Raw genomic sequence first — 26,277 nt, 5'->3', positions numbered from 1 at the left:
CAGTATATAAATAAAACATGTTTTTATTTTACAATTATTAATTTCCATTTCCTAAAATTAAGGCAAACTGTTTAAAAAAATTTAAAAAAAAAATCAAAGCAGCACAAATCAGATCCACATTTACATTGCCACCATGAGGATGCACCAAAGAATTAACAGGGGATATGAAGTGTGGTGTAATTTACACATTATAAGTGTACATTTTAACTAGCTGGTGAGTGTATTTTGCAGGCTTTTCTCTGTGCTGATCTGCGTAATACGGACAGGCTCTTTGACTCAGCTTTTCCAACACTAGCTAATGCTTTTAGCTCTAAGGTGCACAGTTCAAGCTTGGCTGATGGTTATCACACACTGGTTCTTCAAAGTTGCCCAAATGAGAGTCTGACAGACAACCACATTGATAAAGAGCTGAGCATGCACCACCTACCCTCCAGACTACCATCTAACTTCATCTGAGACCAAACCACCAGAGCATTCAGAGAAACAGATCTTCACTGAGAAAGCAAAAATGACTCAAATATTTCATAAACTACAGTATGGTTTATGGCCAGACTGACACACTGAATCACACTTTGAAGGGGAGTAGGAGCTACTGTACAGCTTGGGTTTGAAGAGCTCACATCAATTTGAACAGCTGAAGAGACGTAAAGTTCTATTTTGCCCTAGAGAGAACATCAAAGCACCTGGAAAAGTTCTGACCCAAAGTACCCTGAGGCTTCCACGTGGTACGTCCCTACCATGTTATCACCTGGGGATGCTGGAGATGCCATGGGCCCCAGCTGCAGGGTTCTCTGTGAAGCAGGAATTCCCGCTCTCCCGAGAGGGGAAAATTTTGGTACTACAGTGTTTATTTATGAAAAACATATCTACCTCTGAAAGCTGCGAGGGCTCTCAGAGCACATTCTCTCTCTTTGTTCATATATATATCCAGTCAATTCAAACATGAACTCTGTTTTAAGGAGATCACACATGTAAATCGTTCATTCCTCAGAGCATCTCAAAATGCCAAGTATGTTATTTTTGCAAGTCTCTGTTTAAATTAGAGCTTGTGGGAAGCTGCTTTCATCATTGGTTGATTGAAATGGGAGAAAGCTTGAATCAAACCCTTCCCTTTCCCTTTTCCTTCCCCTACTTCACCCTTAGCACATCTCACTTTTTGTTCATTGCAAAAATGGTGAATAACATATGTAATAACCCATGGGATCTTTTTCCACTATAATCCCATAGAGAAATGCCCTGTCACATGATGAGGATCAGTCTACTTCCCTAAGCTAAGGCAAGCTGGCACTGCCTGAAGGCTGCCTTGTGGCCTGTCTCTAACTACCTGAGGAGGAGATAAAAGGAGCTCCTGCTCTGATACCTTTATAACTAAATTAATGTCTTATGTGAAACACTCTTTAAGGCTACTTCATTTACCAAATTCCTAAAGAAAGTTGACAAAAATCTATCTCTTCATTTAATCACTTCTGAATTTATATCTAACTCCCCAATAATGCTGGCTCAGAAGCCAGATAAAGCACAAAAGACCAAACAAAACAAACTTCTTTCCTCTTTTAACACAGCAGGCAATAGTATATTCTTGCAAATTTCATTTTCCTCTTTTTCTTTCTTGTTGTGTTTTCATGTCCAGCCACTGATTCTTAAATTAATTTGTGCTGACACCATAGACTCCTACTGCTTCTCATTCTTTATTTGCTCTGCAATACGGGAACTTCTGTAAGATAAAAATATTTATTGATCTTAAGATAAACGTTGATTCCCTTCCCCAGCAAATCCCATGTGGTTTTTCAAGATTACATTTCAAGAAACCCTACCAGTCTGGAATACGGTATCACTTTTCAGACTTTGTTTCAGAAAATTATAGAATCATAGAATGGTTTGGGTTGGAAGGGAACTTTAACCATCATCTAGTCCAACCCCCATTAACCACCTCATCAACGTTCAGGTTCATTGTTTATCATGTATCACAAGTAGTGCCAGAGCTAACTGATGGGTCACCCACTGAACATGCCAGGAGCAAAAAGGATGCAGTCTGAATCCCAAACAAGGGCACTCAGTGACTTCATGGCAAGTTCTGTCCTAGAGGATCCTGAAGAGGTAACACCACGTGATGTGCTAACTACTTTTTCATATTACCATAGTTTTTTGCATTCATCAGAGGACAAATTTATTGGCAGTTTACACCAGCAAATCTGATCTCAGAAGGCTTAATGTTACCAACATCCCCAAAGCAGGTTAGCCTAACACACTTTAGTACTTGTGTAATTAGCTTTTTCATGAACAATAATTAGAGAGGTCTATTTTTTTTTCACTGCAGAATTTGGGTTTATTGACAGCTTTAGTAGCTCTGACTGCCTAGTCACTTGCAAGTAGAAATAAAATGAGCGAACCTCCCAAGGAAGCAGAGGGCTCTTATTAGAAGATAGGGCCCTTAGTGTGGATGACATAGAAAACCAGTAGATAACATGTTTTTACAAAATCAAAGTGATACTTTTTAAATCTATTCTCACAATCAGCAGAAGCAGCTGTTCTTTTCATTTATGGAAATTCTGAGATGAACTGCAACCATTAATTAATTTTCCATTTGAAATGAGAGCATCCAGGACAAAAAAAAAAACAAAAACAAACGTATGTTTTGAAACCATTTACAAATAAGCTAAATAATACAAATCCTCACTAGGGAAAAATTATGTGGGGATATGAGAAACTAATATTGCCTAAAGCTAAAATCAGCTCTTGATATTAGCAGTCCACAACTCCTTACATGCTGTGGAGACCACAAAGTCAGCTACTGTCTGCTACGTACTTCCAAAATAGAATAAATTATCTTACAACAGTCTTCAAAAATATCACTGCTGATTATGAAGTGTGCACTAAAGCAAGCTGAATCTTGAGGTATTGATTATTATGGCAATTGTTTCTAATGGTGTACTAGGCATTTTTATTAATGTGCTGTTAATCTATTTGTAGATAATTATCCAATTTGGTTGACCAAATTTTAAAAGAATTAAAATTGACACAATGATTACTGAAGCATATGTGGCAAAAACATTACAGCCAGAATAAAACTACAACATGCATACTGAAGAAAGGAGAAAAACATGGGAGACCCTGCTCAGCTAAATTTCATAAGCAAACTCCTAGCAAACACTATGAAAGGGGTGATAGGGTATAAAATTTTATCTTTACTTTGGAGCAAACTAATGAAGTAGCTTCATCAGTGCCACAGGGAATGTTTTTAAAATAGATGAAATAATGACTATTAGTTCTCCTCATTTCAGTCTGACAGATGAACAAAACAATTTAGATATTAATTGATTATGAGTCAATTAATTGTGCTTCAGGGTTAGAAACATTCAACACTGCATTTTCATGGTAGCTAGGAAATCAGTTATATTTTAGGGAAATGTAGGTAAGCTAATGCACTGGCTACATCTCTCTTTACTGGTGGGAAGGAGTCAGAACAGTTCTGCCAATCAGGCAACATGACTTTGGAGGAAGAATTGGATTAGAAATAGCTTTGTCAGATCTTATCTCCACTTTAAGTTAATCCTCTCTAGCTGTCATTTTATTTCAAAAAGACACTCATCCTGTGACACTCAATTGCATTTTAGTTTTGCAGATGTTCAGAGTGCGCTTTTTATAACATCTACATGAATCAGCCACCCTCAGTTCTGTGGAAAATATGTACTCTAGTACACTGTCTCTACCAATGTGTACATAATAGCTTTTTTTCATTAATGTGTTTTATATTTTTTTATTATTATTATTTATTCTGTTTGGCTGGTTGAAGCAATTTGCTCTCTATGGGAAGACATTTGTCGTTCAAGAGGAACACAACAGAGGCATTTATAGGGAAGCTATGAAAGCAGGGAGGAAGAATAAGCAGTAACCAAGACTATCAGATCCAGTTAAAAATCGCTGGTATAACAACAGCACAATATAATTAACTATGGTAGCAATTTAAGAAAGCAGGACAAAGAACAGCCAACACAAATAGAAGAAAAGAATTATTATGTCTTTAAAGATCATGGAAGGTCAGCCCCTCAGTTATTTTAGTCCAGAAAACAGCATACCCAGCAAGATGCCAAAGAAGAGAAGGTCAATAACTGAGTCATTGAAAACCATCTAGAGTAACAGAAAGAAATTTATATGAAAGCATAACCAAACAGTCGTCTGCACAACAGTGGATATAAGATTCTCACAGAGTACATAATACAACTTCTACTCAGTACATAATCACTAAAGCTCCTCTTCTTTTCTCTCAAACACATTAGCAGTTTAACTATAGTTTTCATAAATATTTGTAATAAATTACTTATGAAATTGTAATGAAACTAAAAAGTTGTACTTAGACTCATGAATCTTCATTCCAAGTTACAGATTGGGACAGAAGAGAATTAAGGATAGAAGAAGACATTTAAAAGTTCATTAGATAGTTCTAAAATTCAAACAAGAGAATAGGTTCAAATCCAGAACACTGGTCAAAACTTACATATAGCAGGGTATTTTTCTTGTTTCATTATACTCCAGGATGAAGAATTTTATTGTATAACCACAAAAATTCTGATAGTGTAAATATTTGTACTGATAACAAGACACAGGGCAATTAGAGTCCTGCATATTGTCATGCATACATCTATATAATGAATGTATGGGCATTTTTATTAACAAAGTAAGTTTTGTTTCTATGAACAAAATAATACACTACAGCTTTTGCTGTTGACACCAGAGAGGTAGACCTGGTTCACATCTCGCAACTGTGCTACCCTCTGGCATAGGAATATCCATCCATAATAAATGTCACATCACTAAACACCGTAAAGCCAAAATGAAGAAAATCCAGAAAGAAGAAAAATGCACAGATATGCTGTGACTTTTTTATGTTGTAAAACACACAAATGTTCCAGTTCATATTGGCTTTGGACACAAACTTCAGTGAAGGTCTCCTTATACCACCAACACCACAGTAAAGGATGTAAAAGCATAGACAACCATGGTACGATCCACAGGGTATATTGGTACGACCAAAATTGTAACATCAGGCAGGCTTTTGTCTCACTTTTCACATCACAAGCATATGAGGCATGGCTGATTGCAAGATGAGCATGCCCATATCCTGCTTTGCCTCAGCTGCTGTTATTAGCAACCTTAATTAAAAAACAAAACCAACACACAGCCAACACACATGTGCCAGCTGAGCTCCAGCCTACCAATATGCAACCTCACTTTTCAGGAACAGCAAGGTACAGCTCTAGTTCTAAAATTCGTGTCACTGCAAAGGACCTGCAGATGGCCACCAGCTCCTGTTCTTCTAGATCTAGACCCTCTGTGTTGGGACAGATTTCCCATGATGTTTCCTCTTCATTTTATATCCTAAAATAAACCACGTTAGCTACAGCGAGCACTGCATTCTGTCCCAAGAACCCCAACACTACATGGCGAACCTGAAATTCACTCTCCTTCTGATACTTTCCTGAAAATACAGAAACAGAAAGGATTGCTTTAGGTTACAGTTGTGGTAATGACACATATGATACAAAATCCCTTTGAAGCTGATTTATTTCACCAGTTGGACTTACCTTCCTCTTTCATTTTTCTGTAACTAAAATGTTTTATCTTTGAACTTGTACCCTATGGTAAGCAAGTGCATATAAAATCTATACCAACACCACTTCTTTCATCAAACACAGGAAAATAACATGAATTTTCACATCCAATCATTCAGCCATCAGCTGGATGGCCTATACTCAAGGCTGCAAAGGCATAAAAAGTAAACGAATTGGACTAAATGATAAATCCAAGAACTTTCTCAGATTTTTACTGAAAGGTAAAATCTAGAATACTCCAAGACCCCTGCTTCCCGTCTTGCAGATTAAAAAAAAAACTCAAAGAGACTCTTCTGCCACACTTACAGGATGAAAGTTTCAACTTGTTCAGCATTCTGAACATGTTTTCTGAACGTCCCTTTACTAGAGATTTGGAAGATCCTATGAAGGAAAAAATCCTTTAAGCCTCCAGCTCAGTTTGCAGCTATAAATTCTGTGTTTAATACTGGAGAAAGACAAAAAAAGAAGATATATTTCATTGCATTGTCATTAACAACAACAAATTACGGTGGAGTATGGCTGAATGGGATTTATTCCACCACAAGCTACAATGTAGAAAATGGACTCAAAAAAGGCAAATATGCTCTACAGCAGAATGCAGGTCTAAAAAGCTCAAATACTCTTAAAAATATTGGTGAGAAAGATGACCTTAAACATTAAAGCATTGTGCCTACTTATAAGAAAGGGAAGCAGAGTCACTGACAGTGCAAGATCTGATTTTAGCCTCTGAAAACATCTCTTCTAGATAAATTCCAGTATAATCAACATACACACTGATGATAAAATGATAAGAAAAGAAGATAAAAGTAGCAGTAGGCAAGTGCATATGGCTGCTGCTGATCCTTCACCTTCATCACTGCCACCTAAAATAGAACTGCTTGAACTGTTGCCTTTAGAGACTTCAGACTTGTATTTTATGTAAATAGGATTGTTTAAAAATTCCCAGAGGATCACAAATAAACTTTCACAAAGAAAATGTGATAAACCATAAAGTCACCCCTCAGCCCAATGGGAAATCCAACAGGCTTCCCATGAGACCTGTGCATGCTTTTCCAGTGCATCACTGGATCGGTTCATCACTGCTGAATTCAACTGACAAATCCTTTCTCGTCCAATCTCCATGTTGCCTTGACATGAAGAAATTCTTCAGGCAGTAGAGTTCATTTAAAAACATAAAACTCAGGTAGGGTTTTAGATGATAGATGAATACACTTATTTTTGCAGAAAACATATGGATGTAGGCAAAATAATGTTACTATTTAGCTCTTATGCACTATACACAGGTATGCAGGCATTACTCTTACTTTTTATCAAGGGAAGAAGTAATGAAGTGTGTCCTGGTTTCAGCTGGGATAGAGTTAACTGTGATTCAGTAACATGTTCAAAAGTCACATAGCATGTGCATGGCAGAAGAGAATCTAGCTTTCCTAAATCCCAATTTGATGCTTGTTACTGAATGTACCTGGGATTGGCAGCCTATGGCACACATGTAAAAGACAAACCAGCAGATTTTAAATGGCAGAAGATCAAAAGCTCAGATTTACAAGATTTTAAAGAGGCATCTGTGGCAAACAGTAACAGCTGAGCTACAAATTCAGCTGTGCCGCAAATAGAGACAAGGTACCACCTAGCACATGCAGTTAAGGGATGTATTAGATGATGTCTTCTCCAGAGCTATTTATGTGGACTTGATATCTATCTGGAGTCTTCCACCTTCCCTGCTATGTATGTTATCTGTCATACCTGAACAAAAAAACACTGCCATCTGCTCCCACTGGAAATTACAGAATTTTTGCCACAGGTTTCAGTGGAAGTAGCACCCAGGTGCATCAGGTTCTTAACTCCTATTTTCAGCTGCATTCACTTCACCTCATGCCTGTGTATCATGCTTTTCACTAAAGACAGGATAATTCTCCTCATTAATAAAAAAAACAAAAGAGAAGAAAATAAGAGTTAAATGTTATTGTAACATTCCTTAAGATATATGTAAAAGCCAATGAGCACAGCAGCACAGAATAAGGTTTAAAAAAAAAAAAAAAAGACTGAGCTTCCATGACCTTTGGACACACAAAGGCTGAATAAACCTTGTGGAGAAGTTGAATAAACTGTCTTAATTCACAGCAAATAATTTGTTTAAAGAAATAAGCCTGTTTAGAGTGCTATGTAACACTACAGCAAATCCCTGTCTCCAGATCTAAGCAATGTGTGATTTGCTGCATGATGAGATCTAAAGCTGAAACCTCATGAAACAATAACCATGTCACTATATGAAGAAATTGTATTTTTTCAAGTACAATGACCTGTTATTTTCAATAGAGGAATAATAACCAAATATAATAAAAAACAGGACACTTGCCACCAGGAATAATCTCATTTCATAGAATAAATGTTACTTCTCATTCTATTCACAGTAACCATTCAAAAAAACACGGTGAAGGTTCAATAACATAAGGCATTTTTAGATTACATTTGCTCCTTAAACATTCACTTTTCTCTTTCTTTTTCACTTGCTCACTACATGGCAAGAACTCTTCAGTACTTCATTTATGTGCTTTATTCTATTTCTTCTATTTTAACATTTCACTTATAAAGAGTTCTTTTATTCATGAAAGTAGTAGTGTAGCTTCTCTTCATCTAAGATAAGGTAATCTTATTTTAGTACTGTCCCACATCAGCCTGGGGTAGAAAAAACACACATTTTAATTTGCAAAAAATCATGCACGGTAGATCGTACTAATGCCTAAAAGATACATTATTTTAATTTTCTTTGAAAATGAATATAGACAAATAAAATGGAACCTATACAGGTTGCTACAATAAGAATGTCTGCATTCACACAGGTCAACATACAGGACTTATTGCTACAACTCTCAGATTTGGCAGCTGTTAGTTTTGTTGAATGTACATTTTAAATAATTATAACCCAGTTCTGTGATACATGTGAGCTTAACTTTAAGTAGATGTTTAACAGTAAACATTTCCAATATCTCTAGCATAATCACTTGCATGCTTGAAGTCCTGACATTACGGGGCTCAGCAGCTTCAAGTTTATTGCATAATGGAGCCTTTGGAATAATAAAAAGTTAGTATTTTTAATTACACAAAACATATAGCGTACAGTGAGCTGAAAAGCAGTACTCTCTCCAATCTGGGAACTCACAATGACCACTACATTGATGGCTTGAAATTGTCAAGCCCTTGCAACAGCTTTGTTGGTTGATACATGTTGCCAATGCTCTGAAATTTTTGCTAGATAAACTGCTGAATCTTGCTGCTGCAGTTAAAAAGTGTTCTCACCTCTTTCTATAAGAGGTCTACCTCTGCAACAGAACCAAGAGAGGGGACCTAGCAAGGGGCACCAAGGGTATACAGTCACATCTGCTGAGTTTGCTGCTGGGGTGGTAACCCCTCCATCAAGGGGAAGAACTGACAGCTGGAGGTGGCAGTGTCTTTAGCTCCTAGACCAAGGCCTTCCAGAGCTTGCCTGTCAAAACTCCAGCAAAATCCCTGGCTGACGCTAGGGCTCTTTCACCCATGGCTTACTGGATATCCAATGTATAAAGTCTTCTGCTAGTCAACATAATTTTCCTCTATATCTAAAAAACCGAATCAGCTGTGTCATCCCTCCCTTGTAGTCTTGTTATCAGCTCCTAGAGTCTGCACAGAACAACACATTAATATTTCTGCACACAGTTGATAAAGTAGTTTCCATAGCTAAACAGAAATAAAGTTGTAAGCAGAGATGTACTGACAGCATTTTGGCCACATTGAGGACACCTGGCTTTCTTCCCAAAGTTGCTTTGTTAGCCCCAGAACCCCTGTTGCAACCTGAGTTTCCTGACCTGTTCCTCCTCCTACCCAGCCTTCTCACACTTGGCTTTAGAAGTCCTCGCTTTGCAAGGCAGGCTCAACACGGGGGTGGTTTTTCTCTTCCCTTTCCTAAATTTTTTCTTCTGTTGTTTTGAGATGCCTTCCTGCCAAGGCTGACATGGTGATAGAGACTTTGTTGGCCCAAAGAGTCCCTGCTCTTTTGTTAAAGCACCAGGTGATTTTTTTCTCTTTTTTTCTACATTTGTTTTCTGCCACTTGACCCTGGATTTTTGCTCTCATGCTGAGCTGGCAAGGACATCCTATTCCTTTTCCCCTCTACGGCTTTTCATATCCTGCAAGTTCATCACAGATCAGAAGAACATGTGCAAAGAAACCCCACCCCAAAGTAAAAAGCAAACAAGTGGTACACAGTTCACCTCAGTCACCAGTGCTGTCAGAGAGCATAGAAATTTTTGTGCAAGATAGCTCCGAGGTGCTTTTCAGTGACCACAAAAGTTTCAGTGGCAGTATTTGCTTCACCTGTAGGACCTGGATGTTTATTGGAGGGTACAGAAAGACCTCACCCTACTGAAAATACTGAACAAGTCACCAGTATATCCCTGGCAAAGGATTTCCCAGATGCTGCCACTAAACGATCTGGGGAGAGGTCCCAGTCTCCATACCTCAACACTCCTTAGCCCCACTGAATGTCACTATTTCAGCAGAATTTTTTGTCTTCTGCCCCTCTATCCTCATCTCAAAGCAATGAAGGACATTAGAGAATTTGGCTGGCCCCTCCCTCTCGCTTTAAATTAATCCTTTAGCCAGTAAGGAGAGATGCTGTGATACCTGCTCCGAAGTCTTCCTGCCTTTCCATGCCCTACAGAGGGCAAATTAATACATAATGATTAAAGAGAAGATGGGGTTTTATCACCATAGGCAGAACAGTGTGTTTACATCTTCATCTCCCTTTTCTTGAGTATATAAGTATAGATGTCATCTCTGCAAGCTCTAGAGATACAAAAGCTGGAGAGAAAAAAGGGACCTAATATAAAAAAGCAATGCTGCTTTAAAAAAAAAAAGAAAGAAGAACATTCTGGGTTTGAATTTTCTTACTTAGAAATAAGAATTTCAAAGAGTTAGAACAAAGATAAATTCTACCACAAGGAATCTCCTATTTACACAGACCAATGTCTGACTATTTACCCTAGAAAAGTTGTTACTTGCATAGTAATCAAGCCCACGCTTACTACAGCTGTTGCAGAGTGAATGAACCTTCTTCTCAGCTAAACAAGGAGGGGGTTCAGCCAGATCTATCCTCTAAGAAGGGACCAAGCAGCAGAGACTATGTGAGGTCTGGGGAAAGAAACTGACAGCTGAATCCAACTAGGCAGCCAAAAGTATCTCCTGGGCAGAAAAGACATTAAAAAAAACAAGGGCTCGTCTACATATGCAGTTGTTTCTTGCTAACTTTGTATGGTTTACATGCTAAATCCACTAGGTTAAACTGAATTTCAGAGTTAAACTGATGATGCACAAGGTACCATCTCTGAAATAAGCATGTCCACACTTGAATTGTTTAGAAATATCTTAACTCATTGGCAGTCCATAGGCTTTATAACTTGTTTGCCCATACAGTACACCTGCTGGTTCAACAGCAAAATAACAGTTTTTAATACCCATTGGCAAAGCTATCCCAGCAAATTTCTCCTTGCACAGACACCGAGTGTTAGAGCGCAGTTGTTGTGTAGTTCATTCCCCGCCACCAAGAGAAATAAAGTACGAGAGTAATCATACTTCTATTTGAGTAACTCTTCCTATTGAAAGGCTCCTGCTGTCAGTTTTACCAGTCACACATCATACTCCAATAAACGCTGTTATGCTGGCAAAACCTGTAATGTAGTGCCTGATGTGAGACTCTCTTTGAAACCCACTCACAGGAGAAGATAATGACCTTTCTTGGTAGTCTTACAGTCTCCAGGAAAGGAGAAACATTGGGATTTTTGGGGGTGGGTGGTTTTTTTTCTGTTTGGTTTTGGATTTTTTTTTGGAAGGGACAGGCATTGTGAGTTTGGTTTAGTTGGGTTTTTGTTGGTTTGGGTTTTGGGGGGTTTTTGAGTGGCCAATGCCAAAGGGGGAACTCCAAAATAAACTGTTTACTTTCTTGGCAACACATACATGGCAACTTCAAAAGATGACGATAACTTTGTTACTGTGCTCAAGTGTGTAAAAATAAATGATAAAGAAAGTGCATTTTTTTTTTTAAAAAGAGTGTTTCTCTTTAGGAACAATACAGAAGTTTTGTTTTGCTGAGTTATTGCAGTTAGAGCCCTGAACCCTGCTGCTTTCAGGTTGAAATGTCACGGGTTGAAATATCTTACCCCAAAATAAAACATTTGTGACTTGGGTGATGAAACAATGCAGAACAATATAAAACATGCCCACAAATTGTTTACATCTTAATAAGGCACTGCAGACATTTGGATAGAGCAGCAAACCCTCATTACTCAGAATTAGCAAGCTTCAGTGTGTAATGAGGACAGCAGAATGCCTAGCCAAAAAACAAGAGGGAAAAAAAAAATCAAAAAGAAACAAAAAATCCTTCTTCTAACTAATGTTCCTAAAAGGCATTCACTTGAGATTACATATGCAGAGTTAGTTTTTAAGCCTCAATTTCTGAAGACCTAGGCAATAGGAAAGCATAAAAGAAAAGTAGTACAAGGTACAAAAAGATCCCAAAGAGAAATTATAGCAGAGAGAAAGTGTTTTTCTATGGAACAAAAAACAAATACATTTTTAACCATTGGCTGAAAATGAAGAGTATACATGCATGTAAAAAAACACATTTGAAACAGCACAGTGCTGTGTAAAAAGAACAATGCCACTCATCTAAAAAAATTACACAAGTCATAGTCGAATGCGATATGCAAGTGTTCTGTCTCTAAATTGTGAAGAGGTTTTTGAAAATTCTCTCCATATTGCTTGTAGCTTTTGTTTAAATACATAAGCATAACTTCAGCCTATCATCTTAAATTCTTCATTCAGATCCAATCCTTCATAAATTCTATTACTTTACTACTATACTCAGTGGTACATAACAGATCATTATTGAACATTATTTTATATAAAAAATGAAATGCCAATCAGGTAAACACATTTTATCCACAAATAGATATTATATATAACTAAGTAATAATAAAACTGTCAGTTGTAAAGATTTTTTAGTGAGGGACACAATGAGCAAGGAAATAGCAATACAATAACCATGAGCTTCAAACAGGAGTTTGAAGGTAATTCTGCATATTTCCTAAATGTTTTTTGCTCATGCAGAATGTAGTTATACTGTCCTGTATGCACATTCATGAGGACAAAAAAAACCACCCTTGCATGATGACCTTTGAAAAGAGAACGTTTAAATTTTTAGTTGGGTTTTTTTTTTTTCCTTGTTTGTTTGATTGTTTTTATGAAGTCAAATAAACTGAATCTTTTGACAAACAGCTGCAGTCTTGGTCAACAAAACAAGAAGTTACCAGTGATAAACACATACCTCTGTTATGAATGATTTGGCTGTAGAGGGGTTCATTATAAGAATAGCTCGTCTCAGAGTATCCCGGTAGCGGTTCAGTTCTTCTATTCGCATAGTGGCAAAGAGCCCTGTAATCATTTTATTGATGTTGTTTTCTACTTTCTGCAATGCTACATCCATTCCCTGTTGAGATACTTTGTCCAAAAACTCTTGTATTCCACGGATATCTAGGAAAATCAAAAGCCAAACAAGATGTTAATTGGTAAGTGGAAAAAAGACACAAATAACTGTTCAATTCATCTCACAGAAGCGTTTTGTTCAGTGTCAGGTAGACCCGTATGGGCTTTCACTTAATATTCATTGGAGCTCTTCCTGAGCTATGCTCATGGCATTTCTTAAAGTACTAAAACAGGAGAAAGAATGGCCACACATCAGCTACTGTCCAAAAGAATCACTAGAAAACAAACTTACAAATATTTCTAGCAACTTTCCTAATTTGGTCATTCAATCATCACACTCATTCCTTATTTTTCTTAAAACAATTTCACGCTAAAATCCATAAAGAGCAGTGAAGCTATGATGACTGTAACACACAGTGCTTCCTTGAAGTGAGGGTTGTCGAAGGGCAACTGAGGGGAGGAAAGGTAGGAAGCACTTTTTCTTTTGTGGGACTCAAAATTATGTTATCCACTGCAATGCTATGTAGCTTAATGTATTTAAGTGAAGCTTGGCCTGTTCACTCATCAAAAAGTCTTAATGTTGTTCTAAATTGCACAGCTATTTATTTCCTTCAAAAACAAAGCAAAAGCCAGACATACAGTTGCAATGGTACTCCCTGCTCTCATCTGATACCACTACTGCTGGCTGAATTTAACAAGTTCTTCCCTAGCAAACTGTTCTAGTAGAGCTTTCTGGCTCACTCTGAGTAAAACCTTCTTTAAAAATTACTTGGAAAGGAAGAAAATGCTGTTAGTGAAATGCTGTGTTCACCATCTAGCTTGTAATACCTTTAATGTCTCCCAAACTGAAATGGCTGGGTACTCTCACATTATGATGCTACCTCAAGCTGGTCCAAGCCTTTGAAAGGCCTTTTCCAGTAGAGAATTCCACAAAAGCAAGTAGAAAGCTTGTTTGGTTTTTTTTTTGCTGCTCTTTTGAATGGCTTTACCTGAAACCCCAAACTTTAAGCTTAGAATTGCTCAATGACTTCGTAAGTTAGCGCATAGTCTCCTGGACCTCAGGAAAATCCCTCCAGTCTCAGTGAGTCCTCACTTTCTGACCCCTACTGACCACAGCAGTTTCTCAATCTTTTTTTCTGGAGCTAAGTCACCAGTTCCCTGATGTGACTCCTCTCCCTAACAGTCACTCAGACCTGCTTTCCCAGAAGACACTCAGCAGGAAATCCTCCCTTTCCTGCTGGCATGCCTGCCTCCCGCACGCCCATCTGATCTCATTTAGAGGAACAAGATGCAGCCTTAGAGCCAACAAAACAGACACTGTCTAACACAAGCACTAGGTACGGGGGGTGGATTAAAAAAAAAAAGGAAACCAGTAACCTAACATATAAAGGAATTTCTGAAGAAACATTTCTTTGAAAATAAAGGTTCCTCAGGTTTAGGAAGGCATTTGTGGTTAAAATGCATCAAAAAAACCATTTCTCCTATTAGAATACCAAATCTGGTCTCTCCTAGGTGCATGGTGTTCAATCCCATCCCTGGGGGACTGGAGTTCCTGCTCTGCTTCCCTTATACATCCCTGGTGCTCTATCAGTCCCTTGTGTTAATCGCTCATTTTCCAGGGGAATGGCAAGACCTGAGGCCACAGGCTGATCATGTGTCTGTCTTCATGAAACATCTTATTTTTGAGAAAGCTTCCAATTAGATTTTCACAACTGCTTGGCTACGCTGAGATCTTTCATCCTCACCTATCCTCTTCCCCTACTCCCTGCCTTTCTTATATGGGGGTGGGGTGGGGGGAGGATCTATTTAATCCTAACATGGGATGAGTAAATATGGGATGAAAAATCTCAAAGTTGCATACTACTGGAAGCACCTTAGATGCAGTTTGCATGTGATACAAGAGGTCAGCAAAAGGCTGAAAAATCAGACTGAAAGCAGACTGGAGGGATGCCTGAGCACAACAGACTCTAAGCCATAGACAAGATGTTACATGAACAGCCATAAACTCGACCAGGAAAGGGCTCTTGGCTGGCCCTTAGGGTGGTCTATTTTGCAGGTGATACAAGTGACACCATGCTGGCACATTGCGATAACAGCTCAGGGTAACCCCAATACAACCACAGAGAATAGTGGAGCATGTATCTGTTGTTTACTTTATCAGGATTGCAGTAGCTACATTCTCATGAGGTACACTGACAGGTAACAGCTTTTAGAAGAACTGAAGTTCATTTTAAGACCAGAGGAAATAATGAAAATCACTTCTTTTGAGAAAAATATTGTGAGGAAGTCTCCTAAAATTTTCCCCTAAAAGTGCCTAGACCCTGGCACCCTCCACTAGCCGTCAAGAGAGCAGTGCTACCAGCACTCAGCTGTGGTCAGTCCTGCAAACATGAGGCATACGTGGCCAGAGGTCCAGGCTGCACAGAGAGAATTATGTGACAACCCACCCCCTCAGCAAAGCATCAGCAACATGACAGAGAAACCTGTGTGATACACCCTTGAGAAGATTATGGAGAAGTCACATGTGGATTTAACATGGGAACTATGACAATGAAAGTATAAGATCAGTACAACTAAGGTGCAGCTAGTAACCACGGCAGATGAACAGTACACAACCCAAAGGGAGCCCAGCAGGAACACTCCAGCGTCCAGATCTGATGGGCCTTCAGGGAAAAGCTGGAAATACCTGAGCTAGAAATCTTCATGCTGACTTGCTAGAAAAACTGTACCAAAACTAAATTTAAGCTTTCCTCTTTTTGAAGCCTAGTGAATACTTTTTTTACTGAGCTATACGTTTGAGGATTTGGGGGGGCCCAACATACTCCAAAGTTTAAAGATTCCGACAAACACAGGTGATTTTGGCATTTGACTTCAGGTTATGGCAAAACAAGATATCTGAGAAGTTTTGGATTCCACAAAAGTCCAGCAGCCCTATCAAGAAGATCTGAGCCTTAGACATTCACATCTTGATCTGCTTATTTTTGGCCACAAACAGTAGCATAAAGAAAACAAAGTTCAGTCTCCACCGTAGAGAAAATGCTCTGCCTGTCTCCCCAGCAGAGTTGTACTAACTAGAGAGTATTACAGAGAGCTATCCTCCTCCAGCACTAGATTACCAAGATATATCGAATTATAGAGAAATAGCCATGTAATAGTTTATAATCAAACAGTCCACAGAAATAATTCAACAGGGTTAGTCTTGGAAGTCAGACTGTCACAATCAGCAAGTTTGGTCTCTTGACTAGAACTCTAAAGTACCACAAACTGGAAAGAAGTGGTATTTTAGGCATTTAGGCTATTTTAGGCATTCGGCACTGCAGCCCCATTCTTCAGACACTGCCGAAACACCAGTATTACTAAACACTTGAAGAATAGTTTAAACACGGATAAAATACATGCTTACCCTAAAAATAAATTCTATAAGAGAATCACATACTAATTACAGCTTCTATTTAATATCTAAATCAGGAAAATTAAATTCAATCTAATCAGAGATGTTAGAAATTTTTTTGGCACTTTAAATACCAATTTAAGGAGCAACAAGATTATTCAAACTGCTACAAATATGCCTAGTTTTATGCAGATGATAAAATAACTTCTTTCCACTGTAACCCTTTCATTCTAAAGTTTCTGAGGCTCACCCCCTCAGAGTTACTTAACATCCAGACAAATGGAATAAAAACTGGATAAAACTGACCAGTTGGAGTCAAAATTATTGAAGTATAAGGAACACACATAGATGCGTTCTAGATACACTATCAAAACATCAGGGGAAAGAGTTACTTAGGCTGTGAAAGCCTTTTTAAAAACTTAAATTCTATAGCATAAATCCATATATTCTTCTCTGACGCCAGAACAGGGTAAAGCATGAACCACCAAACAAAGCTTTATTTGTCCTTTCAAAACAAGAACATAATTTCATTTGACTTGAAGTTATAAACACACTAGAGTTATTAGCTGATATTCTATATAATCTGTGTTGTCCCAGAAGCCAGATTATGGGATCAAATGGCTTTGTCTGCCACAAATATCTGCAAATATAAATACTGAAACAATTACATTGAATCTTCACCAAATGAAGGGCAAAAGGGACAGAGGTCCAGTATTATTCTACACTTCTACATTTATTAGGTGACCATGCCAACAGTATGGTATCTGTGTGATGTGCTTTTAGGAAAACAGCACCATTCTAATGAAAAAGATACCAAACCAAGATTCATAAAACCTCTTTACTACCTATGCCTTTGGCATTGATACAACACAAAGCTGTGGGCAGGAAATGCAGACTTTGCTTATACCTCAGCTTACCCAGTAGAAGAATGGAGGGATTGGTGAAGCTCACCTGCTGCTATGAAACAGCAGAGAGTACATAAAAACATCCTGCTATTTAAATGCTATTTAAATCATGATGGTGCTTCCAATATTTCAGCAGCAAGTCACTAGCAATGATCACATTCAAAGTGTATGCCAAAGAACAGATGCTGCCACTGAATGGGCAGCATTATCTTTCCTGCATGGATTGTCCTAAAGTGGCACATATCCACACTGCACTGTGGAATCATCTTTCTAATAGATAAACTCCTTCTGCAGAAAAATCTGGCAAGCAACCTGTGGCACAGATGGCTCTGCTGCGGAGACACAGGACTGTTCGTGTCTGGAACACAGGTGTTTCTCACCCTGAATTTGCTAGCCAACCTGTTGCCTAGCCAGAAGACACTTTTCCATTTTCTATTTAAATCACATGAGTCACAGTCATTTTCAGAAATGCAGAAGAGCTGTCCATTATCACCAGTATTAATTATCCTCCTTACTGATGAAAGCCAAAGTTACCACATAGAAACAGACCAATGCTAGAGCCAAAGTTGCTATCTCCTCTCTCAACTCAGTGTCACTATTAGTTAGTATTAAGTTTTCTGTTTTTTCACTGTACAGCCATCACTTCCACTCTACACATGCGTGCACAAGAAAATAGTACCATTTTGCAGCCAGATACTCAGCATCAGCTGTAGGGTTAAACCGAGGTGGAAATGTAAAAGAGACACTACCAAACATTCTCTTTTTAACCAACATTGTGGCTGATTTAAGAGATTGTGAAGTTGACTTGGAAAGTCTAATAAACAAAGAGCAAGGCAAGCAAAATTTATCAAGGATGCTGTTAGAAATTACCTTCCCTGACTACCCATACATAACCATGCCACCACAAGGCATAAGTCTATAGGAAGTTCTTATGCTCTGCACCACTGGTGCACAGGTCTAACACTGGACACACCAGGCTGGCTGCAACCACAGCTGAGGTGCATATGCAGGTCATCCTGCGTGGGTGAGCGCAAGACCCATGGCCTCCCAAACTCTGAAGACCTGATATATTCAAATGCAGGTACTCAGCATAACACCACTCAATCTGAGACCTGAATTCAGATGCCAGCTTTACCACAGACTTGTCATTACTGTGTCAGTTATTGTGGACCTGACCTAAGAAAGAATTTAGGAAATTAAGCGCAAGTCAAATCGAGTGCAAGCACCTAAACTGACACCATCTTTTCATCGAACAATCTTTTTGATACTGGGGAAACCACAAGAAACAAGTATCTTAAATGCTGTTGCAGAGCATGCTCAGAGCAGAGCTAAGCATTCTTCACAGACTACAGGTTCTGTACCTAAATCTCCTTAAACGACCAACCCAGCAGGAACACTCAGACCTCACCTAACACAAACAATAGCACCATTTAATGGAAAGCTCAGCAGCTGCATGGCAGAAAACATGCACAGCCAGGTGATAGGGAAAAGGAGCCAGTATTTTCAGGAGTTGAGGAGCATTTAAAACCTGCAGCTTTCCACACCACCAGATTACAGGATAAATTGTGTCTTTGCTCTCTTTTCACTGATGTCTCTACACTGTATATGTGATAAACCTGTAACAAGAAGATTCCTGACTTCCATGACCTGATCTTGAGATAAAAAAATAATATGTGGTCTTTCCATAAAGGATTTTTTATCACTGGATCAGGTGTTCCTCTCACTACTTTGATCTCTCTGGTCCTATGTAACTTTCCTTTACCATCTTTGTTTCTATGCAGGGAAATAATTTCAGAGGGAGCAAGTCCCCTAATCCATCTTGGAGAAAGTCTAATGATCAGGATATCCTAGAACAAAATATGCTGGGGTTCAGGAATCTCATATAGAAAAACCAGTATGCATATGCAGTGAAGATTTTTAGGCTGTACAAAGCAAACAGCAAATATTAAACATCTTGCATGCTACGTACCTCTTATACACTTATTAAAAATGAGAAATCTACAAGTTAGAAGTAGATGCAAAGTTTCTAAAAAATTTTCAAATCACACTATGACCAGAAGAGAAAGATGGCGCTATTCACCAATGGTAATAAATTCATCCATCCACCTCTATCATTGTATTCCACCTAAATTACAAGGCACTCAACTCAGCCCTTTGGCTATCTCAAACCTGGCTTACAGTCATTAGCTCATCCTGCGCCTGATACCATTTTAGATCTGAGAACATTTTTCTCACAGTATCCAGATGATAAATACCAACTGATTCAGCTGTGACAGTAAAGGTGAATGCACCTGTCATAAATATTCACTGGCTGATTTACACAAAAGACCACTTTATTTGTACAGTTGATGAGAAAAGCCATTGTATAACAAATGACACTGTTCAAATTCTTATCAAGAAAGCTTTATAAGCCTAGCACAGTGATTCTTCCTTACACAATGATGGCTAACATGACAGCAACTATTAATTATGGAAATGCACTGTACACAAGGGAGATGTGCAGCTCCAGCTGGACTCTGATGGTGCTACTGCTCTGCTTAAAGCCTTCAGCAAAGTGTTTGCGTTCCTGCGCACGTGTTGATATTTAACATGGTTAAGATCTAGACTGAGGAAAACAACAATTTAGCATGATGATTCGATAACAGTCCTTCACCCTACTTTCACAGCAGTGGGATTCCCTCTCATTAGTCAGTTTATATGAAATTCAGTGAACCTCCAAAGTAAAACAAACAAATAAAAAAAAAATCCACATAACTCTTTCATATTAGCATTTGGGAACTGCAAAGGAGCAGTTATCTGAACTATTTCAGCTGGGTGATCTAGCTTCAGATAATAGAGCAGTAATTCAAACACATTACAAGTAAATTCAAACTCAAATGTTTAATTACCTATGTAATCTCATTTATATTATCAAAATTTCTGGAACCTAACAAGTGGGGATGATATTTCTTGGGGGAAAATTAAAATTTGTAAATGGTAAGAATGACTGTTTTTTCCTCCCTTGCTTGCAATTTTCTGAAATTTCTCACATCCCCAAAAAAGACAACAAATTTTCTCAGATTTCTTAATATCATTCAGTTGAGAAAAAGGAAGAAAAATACACTTATATACTTTTATTAAAAGATGTTTCCATTTTGAACTGTAATAAAAGCAAGTAACTTCAATTTTGTTGTTTGCTGTGAACTACTGTTGCACCACTGCAATGTCTACGTAATACTTATTCTAAAGGATCATCCAAATGTCATTTACATTAGCTACTTTTTGTTTCACACCATGTATCAATTATTAAAGATTATCCATTAAATAAGAAAAATCAACATAGATAGTCTCAAGTAGCTGAATCAATGTTGGGGGAGAGATATTAACTTTTGCAGTTTTCAAATCCTGCAACACTTAAGTTTCCAACCTTACTAGTGATTGACACAAGATTTTTCCTTTAAGTTTCTCAGTATTTTTAACTGGAAAGAAAGAGGAAAAAAAGCAAAGGATAAAAAAGATAAATAAAATTGAAGCTAGAACTAATCCTTAAGAGTATCAGCTGCTACCTTAGCTTCTCAAAAAAAGAAAGGGAGTCAGACTGTGATCACCTCTCACTCATGGAGGCTGACAAGGCAATATATCCTATAATCATGTACTTTTGACTGTATGACATGCTCTCTACCTCTTCATTCAGTTTCTTTTTTACTACAGTTTGCATTAGAGATTTCCAAAAGGCTTCTACGAGTTGCCCTTGAGTAAAACAACCTCTTGCAAAAAAAAAAAAAATTTCCCTGCCTACTGCCCCCAAAGATGATAATGGCTTAGAGCCTGGTGCTGTATATCTTCAGCATTTATTCTCCTGTTAAAAATCATGCCAAACTTGAAAAATTACACTTAAATCCTGTACAACTGTACAACAGGGCTCTATATCTCTGCCTAGATATATGCCTCTATTTAATAGCAAGTAATCTATACTTCTGTCGGTATGATACACGAACTCTCCCTGTACATCACTACCGCTCCCTGTTGGGTTTCATAAGCATGAGGAACCATGCATCCCCTTCCAAGGAGGTGGTGAGGAATAGCAAAGAGACTGTCCTTGCAGACTTCCTGGTAATAAACCAAGTGTGACTATGTGTGTTATAATCTTACTTAAGACAAATTGTTCTCTGACTGTGCATCAATCTGCTACTCAATAATCTCTTCAGTTGATTAAAACTTTACACTGTAGAAACAGGAATATTTTATGAGTGGACTGGCGCTGTGAAGAACATAAGTTATGAAAGCAATGCTGATAAACTAAGACTTAGAAATACTGCAATAAATATTTTCTGGGTTTTTCCAGTCTCTCTGCTTCCTCTTTTTCTTGACTGGTTAAAACTCTCAGAGAGAAATTTTCTTTTCAATTTATGATACTACCTGACATTTGCGATGTTATGCCTATGTCATTTTTCCAATGGTGGTGTAATTTCTTCCATTCAACATGCAAAGTACTTTCTTCAATAGTTTCCTCATTTGATAACTGTTCATTTATTTAGCTGTCAAAATACCAGTTTACAAAATCAATTTTAATACTTCTGAGAAGATATTAAAACAATGTGTTGAGAGTTGAAAAATACTTAGCAAACAGTAGTGGAGATCAGTACAAGGTTCAAGTATTCAAATATTCTTATAATAAGTCACTTTTCTTCTGAACACTTGCAGACTGTGCATATACGAAAGAAATCTCATACCTCTGCAAAACGTCAAGATAGCACCTCATTTACAGCAATTACCCATTACACAGGTATTAGGAAAACACCTACAGTTTTATTTTGACCTCAGCACCGAAATTCTAAATATAATAAAAAATTTGGTCTTCCTTCCTTACTGACATAACACATATGGCTGTCAGGCCAAACTTTCGAATACTTTATCCATTCCATCCTTAAATACAGCAACATGAGCAAATGACAAACCCTCTCTTATCTTTCTACATATTCACTTATAGCTCCTGGAATGCATTTCCCCAACTATTACGTGGTTACAAAGCAGAAACATGGCCATTGTTCCACTACAGAAATTTTATAGAATAGTTCAGTTGTCTCAGAAGTTTAATAATTTTAGGCTCAACCAAAATATATGTTCAATTTCCAGTGGTAATGTCAATCAGCAAAAGCAAGTTGTTATGAAAGTTCTCACAAACAGCTGCTAACTTGCAATATAATTAAGAGACATATTAAAGTTACACAGATGAAAAATACATGTTCCTTTCCTTATCTGGATGACATAATAAATACTAGTGGAAAAGAAAAAAGTTCAATAATAAGCTTGAATTAATTATATGTTTATTGAGGCACAGTGAAGTAAATGAGTACAGGAAGTTGGCAAAGAGCCAGATGAGTAATAAACAGTTTTAAGCCCGTCTGGAGACAGACTTGAGAATATTATAGTCATCAGGCAGCTGAAAACAGCCTCAGGGTAATTATAAGCATTTGCAATCGATTAAAGAGAGCATGATTCTTTTATGAATCTTTATTAAACTTGCATTAAAACTTTAAATGATTTGAAAATGTTATGTTTTCAAGCACATCTTTGTCAGTGGTCATCATATATTTATTTCTGGAAAATGTGTGTGCAGGAAAGTGTCAGTGGAATTACTTACTCTACATGGTTTTTAAAGGAGATGCTAGGAATCCAGGGCCCATAGGTACAGATGGGCATAATCTCAGAATATCACCCCTTTTACAACACAGGAGGCAGCCTTTCTGCAAGCAGCTAAGCCTTTTGAGTTCCAGATATACTCCTCCTTTTTCAGGATCTTTAAAGAACAGTACTCCAATCCTATAGCATGACACTCAATTTATTTGAAAACCACCACCTTCCTAGGGAAGGGATAGGGAGAATGCTCTCTTTTATCTTCACAGTTTCACAGACCTCTTAGGCTAGAATCCTCAGTAATACAGATGTTACTGCTCTCCTCCTTGAGACTGTATTTTATTTTGTGTCTTTCTCCAAAATCCTCCCTCAGATTGAGCTTGAGACATCTTTTTAGTGATGTGACCATGTACCTCACACCACTGCCTTCATCCATCATGCACAAATAATCCGAAACATCTGCGTATGCTGAGGAACAAGAAGGGAAATCCATGAGGAAATTTCTGCAAGACAGATGCCCTCTAAACTCTTTCCTGCTGCTAACCTCCTCCCTTCTCTTTCAGCAAAGTCTTCAATTACTTCTTCAACCTCCATTTGCTATGGGAACACCTCCTTTATTATCACAGAGCAAATCCCCTTCATAGCCTTAATGCTTATTTTGTTTCTTTTCTTTACAAAAGTTAAAATTAAATTACCACCTAAGGGAATGGCAAATATCTATCGCCAAATACAAACAGTATTAGTAGGAAGGTCAAAAAACTGTAAGCAAAGTTATCTTAGTCCTGGAATGAGTAAATATCACATAAATCAACAGTGATGGTTGCATATCAAAGGCATGCTGGGTTGAAAAAACACAAGGTTAGGCCAGAAATTTGGAGAGAGAAGTGGGGTTTCTTTTTTTTTTTTAATATAAAATACAGAAGGGGTTTTAAAATATTACTGCCACCACTATAAAAGAGAATAGGAAATAAGACAAAATTCATTCTCCAGAAACAATCTTATTCCCCCAACCTTTCTAGATAAAGTGCAGAATCTTTCTATCTGCTTCGGCACCAACAAAACATTAAAAATAAATGTTTTCAAACAGCTAGACTTTCTCTCTTTCATCTTAGAAATGCAGAGATACCTACACTGTAAATTGCACAAAATTCACAATTATGGTCTTGCAATTATTGACTGGTTTCTTCATAAAGAATTTACTACTACAGAAAAGTATCTACATATTCCTGGAAAATACAGTGAACTGTAAACTGCCTGAAAAGTAAGACATGAATTGCACAAGCTTGCCCCTGGTTGGTACACCACAGACATAAAAACCAACAATATGCTGCGATTCTAGATCAGTTACTCTGCTTATATAGCCTGGGCTCACACATTCAGATCTCAAATGACTATGTAATTTGTTTTCCTCTGCGATTCAATGTGTAAGGGTCTTTTTCACATTACTATTTGGGGACTGGCCATTGTCAGATGCCAGTCTGTGAGCGAGGCAGGATTTGCCGCATTTTGTTTGCTTTGAACTTGAAACCATAAAGTAAAGATGCAATAACTTGGCAAAGCTTGCTCAAAACGTTTACAGCTGTCAGTGTCTCTTTTTACAAATCTAAACTTTGCAGTTTCCAAAGGTATAAGTTATACCTTTATAGCGTCCAGTCTGAAAATGCCTTCACTGAGAAGGGTGCTGATGGTCCTAAGGAAGAGTTCAGAGACTTAGTGGAGGAACTGCCCAGTCTCTACACCTGCTTGTAAGAAGGAGATACACAGCTACCCTCTGCAGCACAGTGATCCTATGGTTTGAGCTGAGCAGTCAAGAATGAAAAGAGTAGGAGCCGATTTGGCTGCTTAAATGAAGTAAAGTTGGCCTGTACATACTGTGTGGATAGTAATTTTAATAGCAGGTTGAGAAAGGCATCAATCTACTGCATAATTTTGCTGCATTTCATGCCACCTACTCTTTAACTCTTCAGGAAGACTGTCCTTAATGGCATTTGAAGAAGCACAGAATTGTCCTTGAACACTTTTAATATCCTCATATGAAATTTTCTGAAACATCAGATTTCATGTCCTGGGCAGGCCTTTATCTTGTTTTACCTCAAGGAACAAAACACACTGAATACAAGGAGCCTGACTGCACTATTTTCACTGGGAGTTTGATCTAGATCATCCCCAGCAGAGAGCAAGGATGGGGGAAAAGACAACTCATTCTGATTTTTACAAGTTCATCTGAGTTTATACAGTAAAGTTACAATCGTAGTAAATGAAATACAAACAAACATCACCTAAGTCTACTCAAGTTAAAAATGTTCTCTTTTCTCACCTCCTCACTCATCAACTGTTACTGTGTGTTAGCCTCGTATTTGTTACTGGCAAGGCTCTACCACTGACAACAGACTATGGCTGTACTAAAATCTTTCACTAGTTGCTCAGCTTAACTAAGTCAACAGTGGCAAAATACTTTTTTTGATTGTTATCAATGTATCTTTTGTTTTGTGTTAGAATAGTCAGCCTACCTACAATTTTACTTGGAAAAAACCCATCAGTTAAAAACTTAGATGTCAATTATTTCAGAAATGCATTTCCTACATCACTTCTTTAACACCTAGCTGGTTATGACTTAATGAAAGAATTGCTTCCTTCCAAGACTTTAACTGTTGATAAAGAACCTTTAAGTAGACTTGAATCTTCTAGCATTTAGATATAAGTAGTGTTAAAATGTTAAAACTGAATATACTCATCTACTTACATTCAAAAAAGGATAACATTGGGGAATTAACTCTTGGCCCTGCAGAAGGACACATTTCCAATTATAAACAATTCTCTAACTCTCTGATAATGAAAATGAATCTATGATAGACTGCTAGATAAAAATCAAAACCAATTGAATTCATCGGATTAAAAAACTATGATATTGATAAATTGACACATAAATGGTTGCAGCCTCTTTTAAACGTGCAAGGGATCTGGTTTAGCACAGTATTTACTTTGGATATGGCTCAATTTTACTGTACGAAAACTTATTTTAAATACGAAAGGCACATTTTCTTTCACAGAGTGAAATTATTACTGGAAATAATTTGAGTAATACAGCTAAAGTATTTTGTTATAAATCATTAAATCAAATCACTATACAAAATAATTTCTCAGAAAGGAAAGTATTGGAATTCTCCTGGTTGCTTGAACCAGTCAGTCTAACAGCATTTTCATGTTTTCTAACTTACAAAAAGATGGCAACACTGGGGGG

At 37.7% G+C, this 26,277-nt stretch overlaps 1 protein-coding gene across 2 annotated transcripts in view; it reads right to left on the bottom strand.

Moving 5' to 3' along the window:
- The window catches only part of GRID2 (glutamate receptor, ionotropic, delta 2), a 734,176-nt gene that overhangs the window by 276,079 nt on the left and 431,820 nt on the right, over positions 1-26,277 (bottom strand). For both annotated transcript variants that reach the window (XM_010586162.1, XM_010586163.1), the window contains one exon: positions 12,967-13,172. In XM_010586162.1, coding sequence (XP_010584464.1) covers positions 12,967-13,172 — 206 coding nt within the window. The remainder of the gene's footprint in view (positions 1-12,966; positions 13,173-26,277) is intronic.

Source organism: Haliaeetus leucocephalus, unplaced genomic scaffold (assembly GCF_000737465.1).
Source record: "Haliaeetus leucocephalus isolate CR32 unplaced genomic scaffold, Haliaeetus_leucocephalus-4.0 Scaffold140, whole genome shotgun sequence".
NCBI classification, from domain to species: Eukaryota; Metazoa; Chordata; class Aves; order Accipitriformes; family Accipitridae; genus Haliaeetus; species Haliaeetus leucocephalus.
Note: the sequence above shows the minus strand (reverse complement) of the source record. Positions and strands in the feature narration are given on the sequence as shown.